The 19,895-nt window shown below is 40.2% G+C and overlaps 2 protein-coding genes across 3 annotated transcripts in view; one reads left to right on the top strand and one right to left on the bottom strand.

Moving 5' to 3' along the window:
* nbn (nibrin) overlaps positions 1-9,315 on the top strand; it is a 17,846-nt gene extending 8,531 nt beyond the window's left edge. Inside the window, exons 7-17 of the mRNA XM_047361333.1 lie at positions 1,392-1,582; positions 1,693-1,793; positions 1,887-2,019; positions 2,352-2,560; positions 3,320-3,494; positions 4,084-4,732; positions 4,834-4,923; positions 5,928-6,068; positions 6,456-6,569; positions 6,649-6,698; positions 8,545-9,315. Coding sequence (XP_047217289.1) covers positions 1,392-1,582; positions 1,693-1,793; positions 1,887-2,019; positions 2,352-2,560; positions 3,320-3,494; positions 4,084-4,732; positions 4,834-4,923; positions 5,928-6,068; positions 6,456-6,569; positions 6,649-6,698; positions 8,545-8,578 — 1,887 coding nt within the window. The 3' untranslated portion in view covers positions 8,579-9,315. The remainder of the gene's footprint in view (positions 1-1,391; positions 1,583-1,692; positions 1,794-1,886; positions 2,020-2,351; positions 2,561-3,319; positions 3,495-4,083; positions 4,733-4,833; positions 4,924-5,927; positions 6,069-6,455; positions 6,570-6,648; positions 6,699-8,544) is intronic.
* On the bottom strand, positions 8,748-19,885 carry osgin2 (oxidative stress induced growth inhibitor family member 2). 2 transcript variants are annotated; one of them, XM_047361330.1, is made up of 6 exons: positions 19,704-19,885; positions 15,134-15,209; positions 14,899-15,035; positions 14,629-14,820; positions 14,445-14,536; positions 8,748-14,358 (listed from the first exon to the last, which is right to left on the bottom strand). In XM_047361330.1, exons 2-6 carry the CDS (start codon positions 15,198-15,200, stop codon positions 13,188-13,190), a joined length of 1,659 nt encoding a protein of 552 aa, XP_047217286.1. In that variant the 5' UTR covers positions 15,201-15,209; positions 19,704-19,885; the 3' UTR covers positions 8,748-13,187. The 2 variants fall into 2 exon arrangements, with proteins under 2 accessions (XP_047217286.1, XP_047217288.1); XM_047361332.1 differs by lacking the exon at positions 19,704-19,885 and adding an exon at positions 19,514-19,636.
* Positions 19,886-19,895: the final 10 nt, after the last annotated feature.

Raw genomic sequence — 19,895 nt, 5'->3', positions numbered from 1 at the left:
AAAGTTTAATAAGACCATTTTGAAATGTTTAATGAAGGCCTGGCTCATCAGAAGCAAAGTACAGAATAATAAGAGGTGCATTTGATGCGCATAGAGTTTGGCTCATTAGGATAGTCCTCTGTTTGTCCTGAAGGTGGGTTATAGGAGACCAGTTTTATGGATTTATGAAAATCATAGAAATGCTTTTGTTTATTGTTTATGTAAATTGTCGACACATTTCAGAAAGGGGTTGATGCTGTAATAAGTGGAGAGGGTGCAGGTGGGCTTCATTGGATGGTCCCCCTGTACCTTTTTAAAGCAGGAAGCTGGACTAACTGTAGAACAGAATAAAACCATCATTGTCAGAGTACAGAAAGCAAGGGCATGCATGAGCGTCTCTGCTTCACTCGGCACCTCGTGTGTTTTTAGGGCTCCGCCCTTGTTCAGGAATCATTAAAAAAGAAACGTATATTTATAATAACCAAAGAATATGGTAGGCAGGTATGGAGTGTTGCTGGTACAATGCAGGATGAGGGGGCTTAGGACCTTTGGGTTTGTTGAACCCTCTCAGTTCTGTGTGTAAATTGCTTCAGGATTTGTTTTTTAATATTGTTGTGGTTGTTTATAGAATATCTTTTCTAGTAACATTTGGAATAATTGTCCTGTTTTAGATTAAAGCAGTTAGATTATGTTATTAGGGCTGCAACTAATGATTATTTGCTAATCGATTAATCTGTTGACTATTGTTTTGATTAACTGATTAATAATCAATAGCAAAAGGTGCTTCATAGGAGATTTTTCATAGGATTTGAAACAGATGAAGGTTCTTGCCACTTCAGGAGTTCTACATAGAGCATATTTACAGAAAAAGAAAGTTTGTCATCTTAAATGCAAACTGTATACAGTATATTTTTTGTTCAGTTTTGCCCAAATTACTGCTCTGTGTGTTGTTTTTTCAGCAAATAGCATGTTTTACAGTCTGTGTGCTGCAGTTAACGATTATTCAATTACTAAATTAGTTGATGATTATTTCATTAACCGATTAATCGCGATTTATCTGATTAACTGTTTCAACCCTACATGTTATGCACTTGTGTTTTATGTATTGTTGTATCCCAGTATTTAGAAAGTATTAACTGGTGGTATTTTTACTCAAGGTTGTCATACGTTGCAAAGCTTGTACCTTCTCATACCTGTAATAAATAAAGACACAATGTGCTAGTTCTCTTTAAAAAAATCAACTCATAATAATTTAATTTGTTGACAACCAAATTATCCTTATTTGAGTTTTTCCTCATATGCATTTTCTGTTGTATTTGTCCATCTTTAGTTAAGGAGCTGTTCTATAGGTATAAATATGGAAAAAAACACTACAGTCTGATTAACTCAGAGCTTTCCTCTCCTGTGTGCAGCTGAAGCGACTCAGCGCAGCGGTGGGTTTTGGGGGAGGCAGGAGTCTGCTCCTGGAGGAGGGCTCCCTCCCCCTCAACCTGCTGGAGTCTCCTCACAGCTGCGTGGTTGAGGTCACCACAGGCAGCTCCCAGAATCTGTTCCCTCCTTCAGCCACAGAGTGGGCAAACTCTGTGAAGAACTCCGTCCACAGGTTCCAACTCGTTCTGTTTCTCTGAAAAAAAAGATGCATAAAGTTTGTTTTAATGATGGCGAGTGCTTAGAAATAATTTCCTTTTTTTTTTACTTGGACCACAAACAAAGAAAAGGTCTTCGAGTGATCACAGAGTCGGAAATCGGTCTGGCTGCCATCTATGCATCCTGTGACAAGTACTGCAATCCATCCTATCTGATCACAGACTCAGGTGGAGAAACAAAGACAAATTAAACATTTCTTTTTTTTTTCTTCTTTTTTCTCCTATATATAATTTTGCCTGTTTATTTTGTGTGTGTTTTAGATCCTACACCAAAAGTAAAACCCAGAATCCCAGGTGCTTCGCTGTCACAAAGCGTGAGTGTGGATGAAACGGTTCTACCCGCAGCGTCTCAGAACATCACAGCCTATGCAGTCAACACGGAGACATCGCAAAGGTACAAGCTAGAGCTGCACGATTTTCCCCACCACTATATGTGAGTGTTAGCATCTAGGTCACCAGGATCTATAAGAGATGTGTGCATGAAAGACAATAAAGGATTATGCAAACGACCAAATATATTATTAGCAAGAGTTTGAATGCGTGGCACCTGAAATATAACAAGCTGCCATATATTTGCCTCCATGCAGTTTATTTGGATTGACATCCGGCACACAGTGAAACTGATTCTATATATTGTACAGATTTAGTTTAATGTATCCATAAATGAAATATATACACAGATTTAATACATCTTCTGGACTCTACATTGCTATTTGTTGCTGTCAGGACGGAGGTTTGTAATGTGACTGGAGTTGCAGCAGTGGGAGAAACACCTGAGAAGAAGCAGAACCGGAACGCAGCTGGGTTACCCGGATCCAAACCTCTCACAGAGAAAACGGCCACTGAGTCCATCGTGGAGGATACAATGAGCTCATCTCTCAGCGCTGCCGACAGCACAGACCCACAGAGAAGGAAACCTGACCCAAGCCTAAAAGGTGGCATCACGAAGGGTTTACGGCTATGACCTTTTCACAGATTGTACAGTTGAGCCCAAAATTATTCATACACCTGGCAGATTTAGATTTAAAATATTTTCATTGAACCAAATATTTGCTTCTGATAGGAAAAGAGTTGGAGATCTTTTAAAAAGATACAAGGATGTAAACTAGTATCAGTTTTGGAAAAAAGATTGTATTTACATTTTATTAAGAAATGGTTCATCAAACGTTATTTACACCATTCTGTATAATCAAGAGTTCTCTATCTAAAAATGTTTACTGTAAGATGCTCATCTGTTAACTTTACTAACACCTGTTACTAAGGGGCGACTGTGGGGTAGAAGGGAAAGTACAAAGTTGTGGGTTCCTCTCCAGCTTTCTGCCTCATGTCCATGTGCTCTCTGGCAAGGCACTTCACCCAATCTCTGTAGCAGTGTGTGAGTATTAGTGAGTTTGATTGGGTGAATGTGTCTCCAGTGTAAAATGCTTGGAGTGGTAGAAAATCACTATATGAATTCAGTCCATTTACCTATTGTGACTTGTCAGTTCTTTTTTCTGTACATATTCAAGTATCACAAGAGGACATGTTGATAATATTAGTTTTATTCTGAAAAACAATCCTCTTTCTTATTTAAAACTTGAGTCAACTCTTCTTTGTAAGCCCACCAACTTGGGTTACCTAAATTTGCCCACTGAGGGACAATAAAGGATGTTTCCTAACTGCATTAACCATTTTCTAAAACCTGGGCTCTACAGTTTCAGGTTTAGGGAACAGCGACTTCAGACCCCCGCTGTCTGCTCCCAGGACCAATGGTGGCAGCAGGACATACCTTCATAAACAATCACCTCAGAAACCGAGAACTTCTGCACAAACTTCCCCACAGAAACAGTCGACTTTGATCAACTTCTTTCAGCCTGTCAGCAAAAAAAGGTAACCATCCGATCGTGCAGGATGTGTAGGAGGTTTCTTTATACATAGACGCTAAAAATAACAGCCTATTTTAGTTAGAACAAACATACCTAGTTGATCATAAGAAGCACAGAAGAGAGTGGTTCATTATGTTTTCTCTCAGAAAGAATATGTACAGGGAGTATGCACAGTGTTTTTAGAGACAAGCATTAAAGAAAAACACTCTGAGCAGCAGTTCATGAGCCATTTTCTGTTTATGTTCAGTAAATAATCAGCGTAGATATCTTTTTGTTCTTCCCAAAAGCTCTTACGAATCATGAGGATTGTAGTTCTTTAGAAATCTTAGAAAGATTTAGGAAACATGTCTGTTAAAAGGGCCAACAGTTTTTCTCCCAGGATAGGGCAGAACAGGAAGTTTAAAAAAAAACAAGCATTTACATTTTTTTACTCGCATTCGAGCTTCAAATACTAAACACTAATTTTTAAAGAAGACGCATGATGTGTAAGCTTTGGTTACAAAAAGTATTTCATTCAGTTTATTGATGTTTTGAGTTTTTTAAAGCTTGTATTTCACTCATCTTTCTAACTGTTTCTTCTCTGCGTTGTTAAGACCTTTAGAGGATGAATCCTCAGCTGTCATGTCAGCACCAAAGCGGCCGGCTCCTGAATCATCCATCACTTCTTCGCTGGACACACACTCACCTAGAGTTTCTGAAAAAATGCCCTCACTGAGTCCTGTGGGACCTCCAGCTGTGTCCGAGACTCCACTTGACTCTGGGGATGATTTGTACGCTGGGCGGGCAGATGTTCTCGCAGAGGAGCCAGGGAGCAGAAAGAGGAAGGGGATGGAGGAGGAGATAAAGCTGGAGGAACTAGAGTCCATAATGTCTGAGGACATGGACTACCTCGATGATGAACTCCCAAGCAGCTATGGCCAGAAGCAGCCGCTAATGCTCCACGGTTTGGCCAAACAGAAGCAAGGTTCACACACTGAGTCTTCATCTAAGAAGCAGCGCGTCCACCAAGAGCAAGCTGAAATAATCCGTCAGAGGCCTGATTTGGGCCTGGAAAAGGAAAGATCCGAACAGAACCACAGGGAACAATCTGAGCGGCATGTTGTCTCCATTAAGACGGAGCAGGTTGATCTAACAGTGAGCACTACACCTAATCATGACTCCAGTAAACCACCTAACAGGTCTGCTGCAAGTGCAACTAAAGAGAAAAAGGCTTTTGAAGATGATGAAGCATCTTTTATTGAGGTGAGTTTTACTCTGAAAGTAATTCACTTTACAAATGCTAATTTACTGGCTTCATTTTGCAGTTTTACATCCATCTTTGTTTCCTTTTACTGTTCCTGCAGGATGTAGAACTACTCCAAGTAGAGATTCCCCAGTCAGCAGAAGAGGCCAAAGCATCTTTTAAACCTGTGAAGATCAAGGAGGAGGTGCAAGTAAGTTCTCTGGAGAAAATCACAGTTTTTGTTAGCTTTTCCCCTGAAACATCAAATCCCACAAAAAAGAAAATCCAGCAAAGAGAATGTCTTCAAACACGTGAGCTTGTTTTCCAAAGAAGATCCAATACCCACCGGTTGAATGCAGCAATTTTTAAATAATTAAAACATATTTGTAAATATTTTTTTTACTTTTTGTACTGATTTTAATTTAGCACGAGGCATATGACTCTAGAAAGGCAGGCACCAGATGTTTGTGACTGATTTACCATCTCTGGATTTCTTAAAGCCTTGACCTGTTGAGACAGATTTTAGCCGGTTTCCATTTCTCCGTAAGAACTATAATCTCTGAAGATTTAATAACAGCTGGCCTTTGAGCAAGCCTTTTTTTTTAAACTAAAACAAAAATTTAATCTTTCATTTGCGTTAGGCCGCCCACATTTCTAAATCCCATGTTAGAGATCCAAAACATAAAACAGCAACTTTGGTGGCAGCCTTCCTGTTATCTGCTGAAAGTCTTACTCTCTCTCACACAACCTGAAATAACCACAAGCATGTCTCTATATGTTTTAGAAAACAGTTTCCCTTTAATTAACCTCTTGCATCACTTTGCTTCCTCTGACTTCATTTAAGCATCTCTTCCTGATTACTTTGGGACTTCACTCAGTAACAGCGTCCACACAGAAGAGTGCTCAGGTTGGTGTGTTCACTGACTGGGAAAAATAATTGGATTTCTGAAAATCAGCCGGTTGAGGGTACCAGCCAATTTCTTGGTACATCTTAACATATAATTTTAAATTTACAGACAATTTAAGACCTAAATAAGTTATGTAGTGCTAAAATAAACAGCAGTTCTGCAACAGGTGATTTACCATGTAAAATTGGACCATTTTTAAGCCTTTACCAACCACTAGTTTTTTTGTACAGAAATTTACAAAAATAAATGCTTGTTATAAAGACTATTTATCAGATCAGTTCTGAGTTAATCTGTGTATATGTTTCAGGAGTCAAAGATGGATGAAGACCTTCCCAAGCAGCTGCTGATGGTGGAGTTTAGGTCTCTCACCGTTGTTGCTCCTGCAAAACCCAAACCGAAACAGGCCCAGGAGAACGAACACGTCAAGAACTTCAAATGTTTCCGCAAGGTCAGACTGTAATACAGAGCATACAATTAAGGCTCGGATTGTACTTAAATTTTATGAATATAAGAAGTCTCAATAATTAATTGTTTTTCTATTAAATAAGAGCAGATTGGCAGATTTTGATTTATTCAGACCACTAATACAGTGTAGTTTAAAAGTATTCATACGTCTAAATGGTATTCAATGGGAATATTTTTGTAAAGCACTGTAACTTTGAATAAGTATAATTTGCCTTTTTATAGTATATCATCTGCATTGGCAGATATTTCCAGCATATCCTGTGTAAATGTCAATGTTTTGTATATTTTAACAGGGAGAGCTTGTGTATGTTTTTCGTGTAATTTTGTAAGTGTTTGCTTAATCTAAAAACCCCTGCATGTTGTGGGACAGAAACGCCTTCCATTTGCCGAGGGCTTCTCGCACATCATTGGAGGATCTGATCTGCTGGTTCACAACAGGGGCAAGAAGTCAGGTCTAGATGAATGGCTGAAAGACGCTGCTGAGGTACTGATATCCCTCCTACTTGGTTATTTCTGTCTTTTCCATGCCGGAGGGTCTTTAATTTAAAATCATATCCTTCCAGGAGGAGCGTCAGAACAGGAAGGACGAAACAATAGGAGACGATCTGTTCAGGTGAGAAGCTGGACCTCGTTAGACGATGATGTGATGTAACTTTATCCTTTCCCAGTTTCCAAGAGTTATAAACAGTTCCCTTCACATTTATTGGCACCATCCTAAGAAATCTAAAATAAAAAGAATTAAAACCTATATATGTTTTATTACAGTAGCATCAACACAAACTGAAATAAATTGGAAAAATTCACTCATTAATTTAAGTGTGGGGAAAAAAATCTCACATTTATACTCCGGGTTATAAATGTAACGTGAAATAGGCAGATTTATTTTAGTCGCTGTAGAAAGTGGGAAAGAAAAGCGCTCATGCCATTCAAATAGAACAGATATGTGAGCTTCATCGGTCTTGAAAGGGCTACAGCAAAATATCTTCTCAAACAAGCACATATCTACAGCTCAGGAACTGTGACAAACTAGACTGGGTGAGGAACAAAGTTCATCTTGTCTCTATATGCAATGAGGAAGATGATAAAGGAGGTAAGAAGTTTCAAAGCTTGCATCAAGGACGGACATGTTGGGGTCAATAAATCTCCATAACAACCAGTAGAGGCTATTTACATGCCAACCAGTTGTTTAACACCCCTTCTGTCCTACCATCACAAATATGTGGAGTTTGCGAAACTCTACTTAGACTTTTAATGAAGCATGGTGTGCTTATCAAATGCAACTAGGATTGATGTAGTGTAACAAACACTACAGGTGAGTTTGGCATAAGAAAACAACTTCATGTCCAAGTACGGTGCAGGATCTGTGATGCTGTGGGTCTAACTCCATTTCAAGCCCCTTGGAACCTTGTTAGAGTGCACAGCGCCATAAACACTTGGAAGTACCAGGACTCTTCACTACAAATCCGACAACCTCTGCTAGAAAACCAAAAGTGGGTTTTTACTGGGTCATTGAGCACGATAAGGATCCAAAACATTTTACCCAGTCAACAGAGAAGTTGTTCACCAGGGACTTCCATGGTGATGTCAATCCCTTGTGGGGTAAGATGTAGGGAGAAGAGCATAAGGAGCCAGGAGTGGTTAAAAATCACTCTCTCTCTGCATCCTCCAACCTTGTTAAGTGTTATTAGCATAGACTAAGCTGGGTCCTATTAGCAGAAACTGGTTACACAACAGCGGTTTTCTTTACCAACTGAATCAATGCACTCAAATTAAACGTTGGATTTATCCAAATTTGAGAGATTGTGACCCTGCAATACAATCTAAATATACTTTCAGGCATGTCAGTAAGTGAGGAGTGCTGTATTGGCTGAATTAACTAATTCAAAACATTGACAGTCTTAAAAAAATAAATAATTCTCTCTGTCATCATGATCATGCTTTAAAAACATTTAACTAGTAATTGGGGTTTGTTTTGCCGCTGTAGCTTCAGCTTGAACCAATCAGAAATCAGGAATTTTGTTCTCGCTGTGGTAGTCAGGGCGACAGTGGTGATGTAAGCCAGCGCTGCCTTGTTTTCTTTGACTAAGCAGAATAGAGACTGTCTGAGACTGTTTTTTTTTTTTTGCCTGCAAATCAGTGCTGAGCTGTTTGATCACTGAGTCATGCTCAGCCAGTCATACATAACCTGGAAGCAGACTCTGCTGCTAAGAAAATAGTGCCGCTTTTTTCGACAGGGGGACTCCAAGCAAGTTTCCAGATGCTGTTTTATAGGAAGCTTGTTTGCTTTGAGCTGTTCAAACATCATCCGGAATTTACAGCGCATCGTTTGGGCTGTTTTTTATTGTTACAAAATGCCTCTGAGCTCACTGAGCAGTGTTGCATGAGGAATGTTAAAAGCTCATCCTGACGTGGACAGCTGTTTCAGATGCCCTCTTTTCTCCTCTTCTGTGTGTTTTTAGGTACAATCCCACCAAACTGACCAAGAGGAGATGAAATGCCTCTATCCTTGCATCCTCCAAGTGGAGTTTCTATCTGCAAGTTTGGGAAAATCTGCCTAAAAGGACAAAACGTTTGTATTTTAGTTGTTTTCTGTTCTCCCTGCTCATTCCAGCTTGTCTCTAAAGTCACTGACAGCTAGCAATGTAACAAAGCAGACTTGCGTTCAGAGATTTCTGACAATGTTTTTATTTGTTAATAATAAAAAATCAATACAAAACATCAAAAATCCATTCTATATGCTGACAGCAGCTTCTCGTTCGCTTTAAAGTCAGGTGTAGTTCCTGGTTTGAGGGGAACCAGGGTCTTGAGAAAAGGTTCAAGTGTTTCTTTTTCTTCAGCAATCTCCATCAGATCGACCCTTCAGGCACTTTTCCATTTTTGACAACAGCTCAGATATATAGATTTCTTGCCAAACAAACAATGATTGGCCTTTCTGTGCACATAATCTTTATTTTAAGAGGGGGTGCTTGGTGAAAGTTGAGAAAGAAGTCAGCATTTGGCCTGAATTGTACGGGAAGGAAAGCTTTTTCCTTCTCAGTTGGGCTACAGGTGGCCGAGACAGTTAGAAAACTGGCTTTAAACATTTCTTTCCTAATTTAGAAGAAAAATGTTCTGGGTGTTATTGAAGCTTTTGCAGCTTGAGTTTCTTGTCGAAGTCCATGCACATTTCTGATAACGTATCAACTTCACATATTAACACAAAATAATAAAACAAAATCATGCAAAAAGCAGTATGTCTCGGCTGGATTCTTCTACTTTATTGTCTGTCGGTCCCTGTGCAGTTACATCCTCCAGCATGACTCTTCCCACATCTTCTATAACTCGCTCACTCTCTTCAGCAGCCGCTGCCAGGCAGTGGCTCATGCCGGCATTAACACATTTTATATTTTATATTAAAACAAAAGAAAGTATTGAGTTAAATAATTTTGCTGAAAATAACAACACAGCTAACATTGGCACAAGGCTGTTGGTTTGGTTAAAAAAAGAACTTAAGTGTTAATGTGTTAGTGGAATTAAATTGACTACAAAAAGGGTTATTTAATACTGCATAAGCAAATTTAAATGAGTGGTAGACGTTGACCCTACATCAGGGCTAAAAAGTCACATCAGAGTTCAACAAGTTACTATATGTCAGTACTTCAATTCAAAAAGTGAAACTTATATATTCCATAAATTCATTTCAAACAGAGTGATATACTTAAAACATTTATTTCTGTTAATTTTGATGATAATGGCCTTTAGCAAATTAAAACGCAGGATACAGGTTCTAAATAAATTAGAATATCCCATAAGATGAATCCAAGAAGTATTTTTAGTGCAGAAATGTAAACTTTTGTTCAGTATATGCACTGAATACTTGGTTGGGCCTTCTTATGCATGACTTACTGAATCAGTGTGGCGTAGCATAAGTGTAATGGTGTAATGGAAGCCCAGGTTGCTCTGATAGCGGCCTTCCTTTCATCTGCATTGTTGGGTCTGGTGTCTCTCGTCTTCCTTTCGACAATCCTCCATGGATTCTCTCTAGAGAATCACAGTACCACCACGGTCACTGAACCAGCTTTTGGTACCTTTGGCAGTGGGCAGCCCACAAGTCCTGCTAGAAAATGAAATCAGCATCTCCATAAAGCTTGTCAACAGAAGGAAGCATGAAGTGCTCTGAAAGTTCCAGGTAGATGGCTTTGCTGATGTTCAGAAAACACAACTGACCAACACCAGAGATGACATGTCACCTTAAATCATCACTGACTGTGGAAACTTCACACTGGACTTGAACAGGGAATCTGTGCCTCTCGACTTCTCCAGACTCTGGGACGTTGATTTGAAAAAGAAAATCAAGGCGCAGTCCAAACTTTGTGGATATTCCTCAATCTTGAAAGGGCTTTTCTTCACAACCCTCTCCAGGCTTACAGCCAGGTCCAGGTCTGAGATGCTGTGGAACACTAACAGGTAGATCTTCCCTCTTTTTCTACTCCACTTTTTCCTTCCACTCAACTTCCCATCAATGTGCTTAGATTCAGCCAGCTTCTTTAGCAATGACCTTTTGTGGCACCCTCCTTGTGAAGGGTGTTGGTGACTTTCTGCTGGACAATTATCAAGTCAACAGTCTTCCCCCTGACTGTGTTGGTCATGACATAACATTTCTGTATTAAAAATGTTTTCTGTTTTTGGTGTTAAGCATTATACAGGTTTTCTGAGAAACTGGATTTTCTCTTTTTATTAGCTGTTAACCATTATCATCACAATTAGCAGAAGGGAAAAAACTGAAATATATCGCTCTGTGATGAGTTTAACCTTTTGACCTGAGTTACTGAAACAAACAGTTTGAAGATGTTCTAATTAATTTAGATGTACCTGATACAGCGTCGTGCGTGTTGCCAAAAAAATGACCAGAGAATATGAAAAGGTTTGAATGAAAGGAACCTGTATCATGACAGCCACCAAATCGCCCTTTTTGGCACCTGATGAAGTATTTTACTTTTTCCTGCTGTTTTGAAAATGGTACAGATTATGTAAATATATATATTTCTATATACATATGTAAGTGACAAAAGTAATGTGGAATCAGCATGAGTTACAAAAGATTCTTATGAATGTTATATTTAAAACATATAATTTGTGTTGTTTCACATTCTTTGGGAACTAATACTCTTTACTGCAATTGTGGGTCAACATTAATAGATGATAGACTTTAGCTGTTATAATAAAATAATTTGTATAAAATTACAAAATTAGAGGCTGAGGTCTAAACTGCTTAAATTTTCTCCATGTAGTTTTAGGTTAGCATGATCAGGCACAAATTATGCTTAAAATGTAAAAAAAAAAAAAAGTGGTGTTCTGTAATTGTAACATCTAGACTGGATGTTGATCACATTGTTTTTAAGTGTTTTCAAAGGCTGAAGTTAAAGGGTGAAACGGATGTTAAATGTTTGTCTGTCTTTAAAGACTCTTGTTCATGTCGTGCTGAAACCTCACAACCAATAAGCACATTTAAACACCAGAATAAGCTTATAATTGCTATATGTCCTTAAACTTGTACTTGGAACCTAGCAGGGAATCTGATTGTGGGTTTATATTCTACATTCAGGTCTGTGAGTGATTTTACAGGGACCTGAAAACACATTCAGGCCCACTGAATTTATTTTTACATTTTGCCACGCTACAACCACAAAACTCATTAATTTGGATTTTATGTGACAGACCAACACAAACGTCCTAAAGGTGTGGATTGCACATATATTCACCACCTTCACTGTGATACACAAACAGTGCAACAGAGTGCCTTCAAAAGTAAGTAGTGAATAGTTATAGAAGGTTATTGAACAATCAGCATCATGAAGACCAAGGAACAGAGCAGACAGGTGGAGGATAATGATGTGAAGAAGATGGAAGCAGAGTTTGATTAATGAACTGGATTATGGAAGAGCAGCTTGTGGATGTTTTGACTTTTGACTGTTTGGGGAGATGAATATAAATGCACACATTTACATTTTTCTGAGTTTTGTTTGTAAAATTCTAAGTTTTCAGATTAAATTGAATGTTGCTCTGTGAGATGTTGGAACGTTTGAGACATTGTTTTATAACCTAACCCTGCTTTAAACTTCCCTACAACATTCTCCCTGACCTGTTTGCTGTGTTCCTTGGTCTTCATGATGCTGTTTGTTCATGCATGTTCTCTAACAAACCTCAAAGGCCTTCACTGAAAACCTTTATTCTGAGATTGCATTTTCAATAGATGATTCCTGAAGAAGTATTTAGAGGGGTCTGAATGTACTTGCAGGCCACACTTTTCCGAAAACCAATTTTCTCTGTTTCATAACTATGTTGATCTAGCACATAAAATCTAAGTATAACACTTTGAAGCTATGACAAAATGTGATGATGTTCAAGGGTTAGGAATAGTTTTGCAAGGTATCTTATTTGCATAGAAAGCGTTTAAGTTGTAATATCACCAAAATAATTTTACCAAACTGGCTTTAATTACCTACAATACAGGCAAAAATGAGAATGTACTGGAATAGAAAGCAAAGCTTCATTAATCATGGGCATTAAGACCTCTTTCAGACATTAACATGTAGTATCAGGTCTTGTTCATCTGTTGGATGTGTCATGGTGCAGAGACCGCTCATGACTGTTACTTGATATGTTTTGCAAATGGGATTGCATGTTAATGTAGCAGCTATAATGTATTACATGTCTACAGGTATGAGCATCAGGATACATATAATCTAAAGTCCTGTGCTTTGAATGTTAGCTCTAATGGTGTTAGTAGACTGCCTGAAGACACCCTGTGAATGGAGAAACAACCTTGATTAAAACTAGGTCCCATATTATGAGATGACAAATCAGCAATAAACTATGTCACACAGTATCCTGAACCTAAAGAGACTTCATATGAAGTCAGACAAGACTCCTGAAAGCTGTCGTTTTTTGTTTCATTAGAAACTTGTGTACATCCACTGTTTTTTTGGACTAAACATAAAAAACCTATATGCTCAGATGATAAAACACTGCATAATGATCAAAGTAGATAAAAAACTTGTACCAATTTTTTTTCTCCATGAAATTTGTACGTTAAGACCAGACTTATGATTCCGGATCATTATTAAATGAAGTTTTTCCCTCCGTTGCTGATGAGCTTTTCTCTCTTCTTGAGTCTTTTCAGTAGACAGGAGGCGATGCCCAAAGCGCCGCCCTTCAGAAATCGAACAAAGTTGTCTCCCACCAGCGGGCCCATGGCAAACAGCCCTGGCTCCTTGGTGCACTCAAAAGTGTAAGGATTGATGTCAATGGGATTTTGCTTGCAGAAGATCGGCCTTGTCGGATCCTGTCCCAGGTACTGGCCCTGATCTTTAAGGAAGAACAGGTTCGGGTTGGTCCCGATCAGCACCAGGGCCATTGAGATCTTGAACGCCTTTAGGGAGTTGTCCCCTTGTAGCAGACACTTCATGTCAGACTGAAACGAGACCACACAGTGTTCGGGGAAACTGGTGTAATCAGGGAAGAGGCTGAGGCTAGAATTTCCAGCAATGCTCCCTGCAGAAAGCTGGGGTTTAGGGCACATCTTGGCACATACTGAAGAGGCGATGCTAACTGCCTGGGGTCTGTTAGAGGAGGGCCAGGATGCCACATGGGTACAGGTCTGTGAAGACATCATGTTGTACACTTTGTGGTATTCTGGGTACAGGGTCTTGGGAAGCTGCTTAAAGATGAGGTCTGGGTTGTCGATGTTCTTTCGGAAAACATGCAACACTCTAATGTTGCTATTACATGCGCACAGAACTGCATCAGCAGCACTTAAGCCAGCACCTACAACTAAAACTGGATCAGAGTTCACATCCAGTTTTCCCTGGCTTATAGCGAAGCACAGGTCTGAGATGCTGTGGAACACAAAAGGCAGATCTTCCCCCTCTACAGCTAATCGGACTGGAGAATCAGATGCACCAGTGGCCAAGACGACGTTCTCAGCAAACAGGGAGAATGGGACATGAGTGTCACTCTGTACCTGCCGATAACCTCGGACTTCCCAGAGAGTGCCTCCTCCATTGTTTTCACACCCTTTGCCATTATCCTCAAAGCGCCCATTCCCACTATCAACCACCCTTTGATCTTCTTGCCCATTTTGCAGACCTTCCAACTCATGCCCCCGACAAAGTTTCTGAACAGAGGTCACGTAAGTGTTGTCAACAAAATTCTTATGCAGACCCTTTAGCTTTACATAGTCTTTGTAATATGATGAGATCTCCTCTGGGGTGGCTCTGTCACTTGTTACATCTCTAAAGAAGAAGATGTGGACAATGAGAACATGAGTATACAATGAATTTGAGCATGACCCATCTCTGCTGCGTCAGGTTCTTTTTACCTTCGTTTCCCATTGGTCAAGTCTCTGTAGTTGACTCCAGGAAGCTCCATCCAGATGCCAAGACTAACAGTCAACATGGAGCCTTCCATTGCCTGAGGAGAGGCATCCAACAGTGTGATCGAAGCAAAAGAATCTGTTGATACAAAACCCAGATTCGTACAATGCTTTTGCAGAGTAAACTTACATGCCAGGCTCCCCCAGGTGTTCCCTTTCCCAGAACCAGATGTTGGATTTGTTGATACTTGTCTGTCCTCCACTTGAGGACTGATGGGAACTCATAGCCAAAGTCAGCATTAGGGTGTAGTAGTGTATCAAATAGCACAGCCACGGGATTCCTTGACCGCCCCTCAAGACCTTCGCTCAAGTATTCCAAATCCTGGAAAAAGAGCAGAGTCTGTTGTCCTGAGTTTAATGTATAAAAGAGCTTGTGAGTGAACATGAATGAATTTTCTACCTGTTCGGTGATGGGGAGGTGCTTGGCTTCCTGGAGCTTCCTGTACAGAATCGGGTTTGGGTGAACAGTTGCAGTGTCCAGGTAGGGCTTGTATCCGCTTAACAGGTAGGACAGACAAATACCAGATGGACCATTTCCTGCAATCAAATTGTTGGACAATCTGAGTACCAAGATACAATTAAGACCAAAAGAGGAAGAAAAAGGTTGACCTGATAAAGATAAGTATTAAATTTACCTATGATGACCACAGGGAGGGTTGGTGGCTGTTCTTGAGGCAGAGTGGTCTCTTCCAGAAGAGGCATGGCTGCAGCCTGGGCCAACGAGGGAAAACACAAGGGCGATATGAAAAAGGTTCCAGATATTTCTGGACCGATCCATTAAACATTCAACTAAAGGCACAGTCTCATTTGTGCTTTGTCTCTCTTCTGGGTCAGATTACTTCAACAGGTTTGAACTGGCTTGGTGTCTTTGTCTACCATTTTTGTTGTTATCTTAGGTCCTGTCTCGGTCCACCATCACCAGCTGACTCAGAAACATACACACCGAGGGAGAGAAAAAAAAAACCTTTATTCATCCAGGGCATTGTGCTTCCACACACATCAGTGACCCGCCCTGTCTGTCTGGACTTCAGACACGTGGAAACACCCCGCCAAAACACAACGTGCCCCCTGAGTTTCTCACTGCGGTTCGTTGACATTCATACACACCCCCATCTCTTCACTCATGGCCCGTGGCGAGGCTAGCCTCTATTAACCCCACCACTGCTTCCTAAACAAAAGAGAATTCTGATGAGATTAATGTGGGCCTGGGCCCATTTTGAGCATGCGCGGTCTGAGTTTATGCATTACGAGACAGTGCCATTGTGTGCCCACTGGGCAGCAAATCCCCCTTGATCACTTGTCCGACTGGGCCCTAATCCCACTCGGGCTGTTTATGTCTTTGCTGGGTGAGAATGTGTCCCTGGCATGCTGACAGACTGAACAACTCAAAGATAATCCCACCAAAAATGTACCCACCGCTGTAAGCAAACACCACCCACTTGCCACACATTTACACCAACCTAAACACTACCTGTGATGCTTTACAACCTGAAAACGCATGTCTACATGCAGCCAACATTTTGCCATTCTTCATGCATATACCTCTCATGCTTTCGTCCTCCTGTCTGACCTGTGTCTGTTAGCCAGCTGGCTGTCTGTGTTGGCTTGTTTACATTTTTCAGACAAACCGATTGCGACGATTACACACTGTGCCTGGCCTGTTTGTACTGTCTCTTGCCTACAGTTTACAGGAGAATGATTTCCTTGTCACTGGTCTCATTTAGAAACCTTTATAATGGTTATGAAAGCATTTTTTTTCCTTTTGCGGTCTGCAATGGACTCCCAGTGGATGTTTTTTTGGACCATACAGCTAAACAGCATGCAGGTCTGTCAGAATGTTTTTTTGGTCAAACTTTTTTTTTGATGAAACAAATGTTAAAATAAAACAAATATAATCAAACTAAATACAAAACACAGCTTTCAAATGATTATTTAATTTTTTAAGGTAAAAAAAATCCTGACAAACCTAGCTCTATATGAAATAGTAATTGCCCCCAACACCTCTGCCTTGTAAAAATAATGAGTTAACCGTAGCTACAAAGAAAACCTATCACTGCCATACCTGCAGTATCACTTAAAAAAACATTCAAAGCACTGCAGGGTTTACTTGCCTCAGTTAAGGTTTTGTGTTCATGATTCAACAATCATGATAAGAAAGAAACTGGGCAAAAATGGCATTTATGGCAGAGATCCATGGCCAAAACAGCTGTTGACCAAAAATAACAAGAAGACCAGTCTTACAGTTGGCAAACAACATTTTTGATGATCCCAAAGACTTAGGAAAATGTTCTGTGGACGTGATAAAAGTGGATCTTTTTGGACGTTGTGGTTGCCATAACATACGGTGTAAAACTAACACAACATTTCAGAGAAAAAACATCAGGAAAAACATGGTGGTAGTAGTTTGATGACCTGGGGCTGCTTTCCCAGTTCAGGACCTGGAAGACTTTCTGTAACTGATGGATGGTATTAATTCTGCACTCCAGCAGAAATCTTGATAGAGAATGTCCTGCCCTCAGTTTGTGATCATAAGCTCACCCGTGGGTTATGCAGTTGGACCACTGTCGAAAGCACATAATCAAGTCCTCCTCTGAATGGCTAGAAAAGGCACAATGAAGGTTTTGGTATGGCCTAGTAAAGGTCTTCATTGAACTCCAATTGAGATGTTGTGGTGTGAGCTTAAACTCACCAAATTAAAACAATTCTGCAAAGAAGAGTGTACAAGACTATCTCCACAGCTATGTAGAAGGGTCATTGCCAATTATTACAAACTCTTGATGCCAGTTGTTCCAAGGGTGTTATTAGGTCTATGCCCAATTACTTTTCACATACTAGTTTTATCTGAATAGCTTTTTTTTTGCCTAAATAAAAAAAAGCTGGGACAGGAGCAACAAAAGACTGAGAAAGTTGATGAATGCTCAAAAAACACATCTTTGGAACATTCCACAGGTGAACAGGTTAATTGGAAACAGATGAGTGTCATGAGTGGGTATAAAACGAGCATCTTTGAAAGGCTCAGTCATTAACAAGCAAGGATGGGGTGAGGTTCATCACTTTGTGAACAATTGCGTGAGCAAATAGTCCTACAGTTTAAGAACAACGTTTCCCAATGTACAATTGCAAGGAATTTAGGGATTTTGTTGTCAACAGTCCATCATTTCATCAAAAGATTCAGAGAATCTGGAGAAATCTCTGCATGTAAGCAGCAAGGCAGAAAACCAACATTGAATGCCTGTGACTATCTATCCCTTTGTAGCAAATATTATGGGCTCAGGAACACTTCAGAAAACCACTGTCATTTAACACAGTTCGTCGCTACATCTATAAGTCTATAAGTTCAAGTTAAAACTCTACCATGCAAAGCGAAAGCCATATATAAACAACAGAAATGCCGCCAGCTTCTCTGGTACCGAACTCCTCTGAGTTGGACTGCCACAAAGTGGAAAAGTGTGTTGTGGTCAGACGGTTCACATTTCAAGTTGTATTTAGAAATCATCGTGTCCTCCAGTCCATGTTATCAGCTTCAAAAGCCAGCATCTGTGATGGTGTGGGGGTGTGTTTAGTGCCCATGGCATCATGGGTAACCTGCACATCTGTGAAGGCACCATTAATGCTGAAAGGTACATACAGATTTTGGAGCAACATAGGCTGTCATCCAAGCAACGTCTTTTTTTAGGGACGTCCCTGCTTATTTCAGCAAGACAATGCCAAGATACATTCTGCACGTGTTACAACAGCATGACTTTGTAGTAAAAGAGTGCAGGAACTAGACTGGCCTGCCTGCACTCAAGACCTGTTTCCCATTAAAAATGGGACCCCGGACTGTTGAGCAACTGAAGTTGTACATCAAGCAAGAATGGGAAAGAATTCCACCTAAGCTTCAACAATCAGTTTGTGATGTAACACAGTGGTAAACATGCCCTTGTCCCAGCTTTGTTGTGTTGCAGGATCAAATTCAAAATGAGTGAACATTTGCAAAAAAAATATTTTTCAACATTAAATATCTTGTCTTCGTAGCGTATTCAGTTGCATATAGGTTGAACAGGATTGGCAAATCATTGTATTAGATTTTATTTACACAATATCCCAACTTCATTCGAATTAGGGTTGTGTGTGTATGTGTGCGTGTGTAATGTATAGCATGTATTGCATTTTTTTAATGTTTAGTTTGAGCAGACTAAAGTCTTCCTGTTTTATCTTTCTGAGTCTGAGCAGTTGCAGGTGTTGCATCAAATACCTCTGCCCGAAATAAACCGGAAATGATGCAATCGCTGATTTCCATGCATCGTGTGCATGTGTTTCCAAATGTTGCATCACAAAAGGACACTTTAGAGAGGTAAAAAAATTGGCAAGATGTATTTAAAAAATATTGCCTGCATGCATTTTTAGTAAAATTATAAAAAATAAATAGAAATAGAACTCTTATGTATGAATGATTTGAAAGTGCATGGTACAAAAACTGCTAAGTGGAAACAAGTGGCTCAAGAGCAGTACACAGTAAGATGGAAAACATGAATTTCAGATGTAATTTCTGGCCCTTTTTTTGTTGCTTTTTATGATGTTGTTCATATCTATCACTTTGCAGTACATTTCGAGAATAATTTTCTATTTACTGTCAAATTATATTGAAAATAAGTTAAACGTCGTATATTTCGAGTAGCCCTACAGAACAACGTAACCAAATTTCTCATCTTTTTAAATCTTAGTTTTCTTCTATATGGCCTTTAGAATGTTCCACCTCAGCCTGCAGGTGATTTACAAAATAAATCCGACTAAATCCAAACCAGCAGGAGAGCTGTAGATGTTGCTGCATCACACCCGACCGGATGAAGTGAGAAGTGAGTGATGCAGCAGATCATCCACAGCATCCTCACTATAACAGACTCCTCCGGACTCTGTGCAGCTTCAGGTCCAAGAAGGAGCACATGCTGCAGGCGCTACGTTCCCATCATTGCATAATTTAGGTCAAGCTGACATTCGTCCGCCGCTCTCTGCCCGGAACCAGGAGCTCTTACCGTGCTGAGATTTATCTCTCTGTCCCCACTCAGTCGCGTCCGGTTATCACGACCCACGGCAGACCTCTCCAACCGTTTAAATAGACACAGACCGGTGGGAGGATCTATTACTGTCTGGGGTCCCTTGAATGAGATAATGAGCCAAACCTCTCCCTCGTTACCGTTCACGCAGACACACGCACACGCTCACCTCGGTGCGGTAAATCCGAGCAGACCCGGCCTGTGCAGGTCTGATCAGCCTGAAAGTTTGATCTGACGGTTAGATCTTCTCAGAGTCCTGACAGCGGAGTGTTAAAGAGGCAAACCGGGTGATGCGTCTGCTCCTCCACAGCCACATGCGCATCTCAGTGTGCGCGACGCGAGCGCGTTCACGGAGCGAGAT

The sequence above is a fragment of the Girardinichthys multiradiatus genome, chromosome 3 (assembly GCF_021462225.1).
Source record: "Girardinichthys multiradiatus isolate DD_20200921_A chromosome 3, DD_fGirMul_XY1, whole genome shotgun sequence".
Taxonomy (NCBI): Eukaryota; Metazoa; Chordata; class Actinopteri; order Cyprinodontiformes; family Goodeidae; genus Girardinichthys; species Girardinichthys multiradiatus.
The sequence above is the reverse complement of the archived record's forward strand: the minus strand, read 5'-3'. Positions and strand labels throughout refer to the sequence as shown.

Excerpts from the sequence above, each read along its gene's own strand:
- osgin2 (XM_047361330.1), bottom strand. The coding sequence starts at position 15,200 with ATGCCTCTTCTGGAAGAGACCACTCTGCCTCAAGAACAGCCACCAACC. Across the intron at positions 15,036-15,133 it reads CCTCCCTGTGGTCATCATAG|GAAATGGTCCATCTGGTATT; the intron begins GTAAATTTAATA and ends ATTTGATTGCAG. Across the intron at positions 14,537-14,628 it reads CACCTGGGGGAGCCTGGCAT|GCAATGGAAGGCTCCATGTT; the intron begins GTAAGTTTACTC and ends GCCTCTCCTCAG.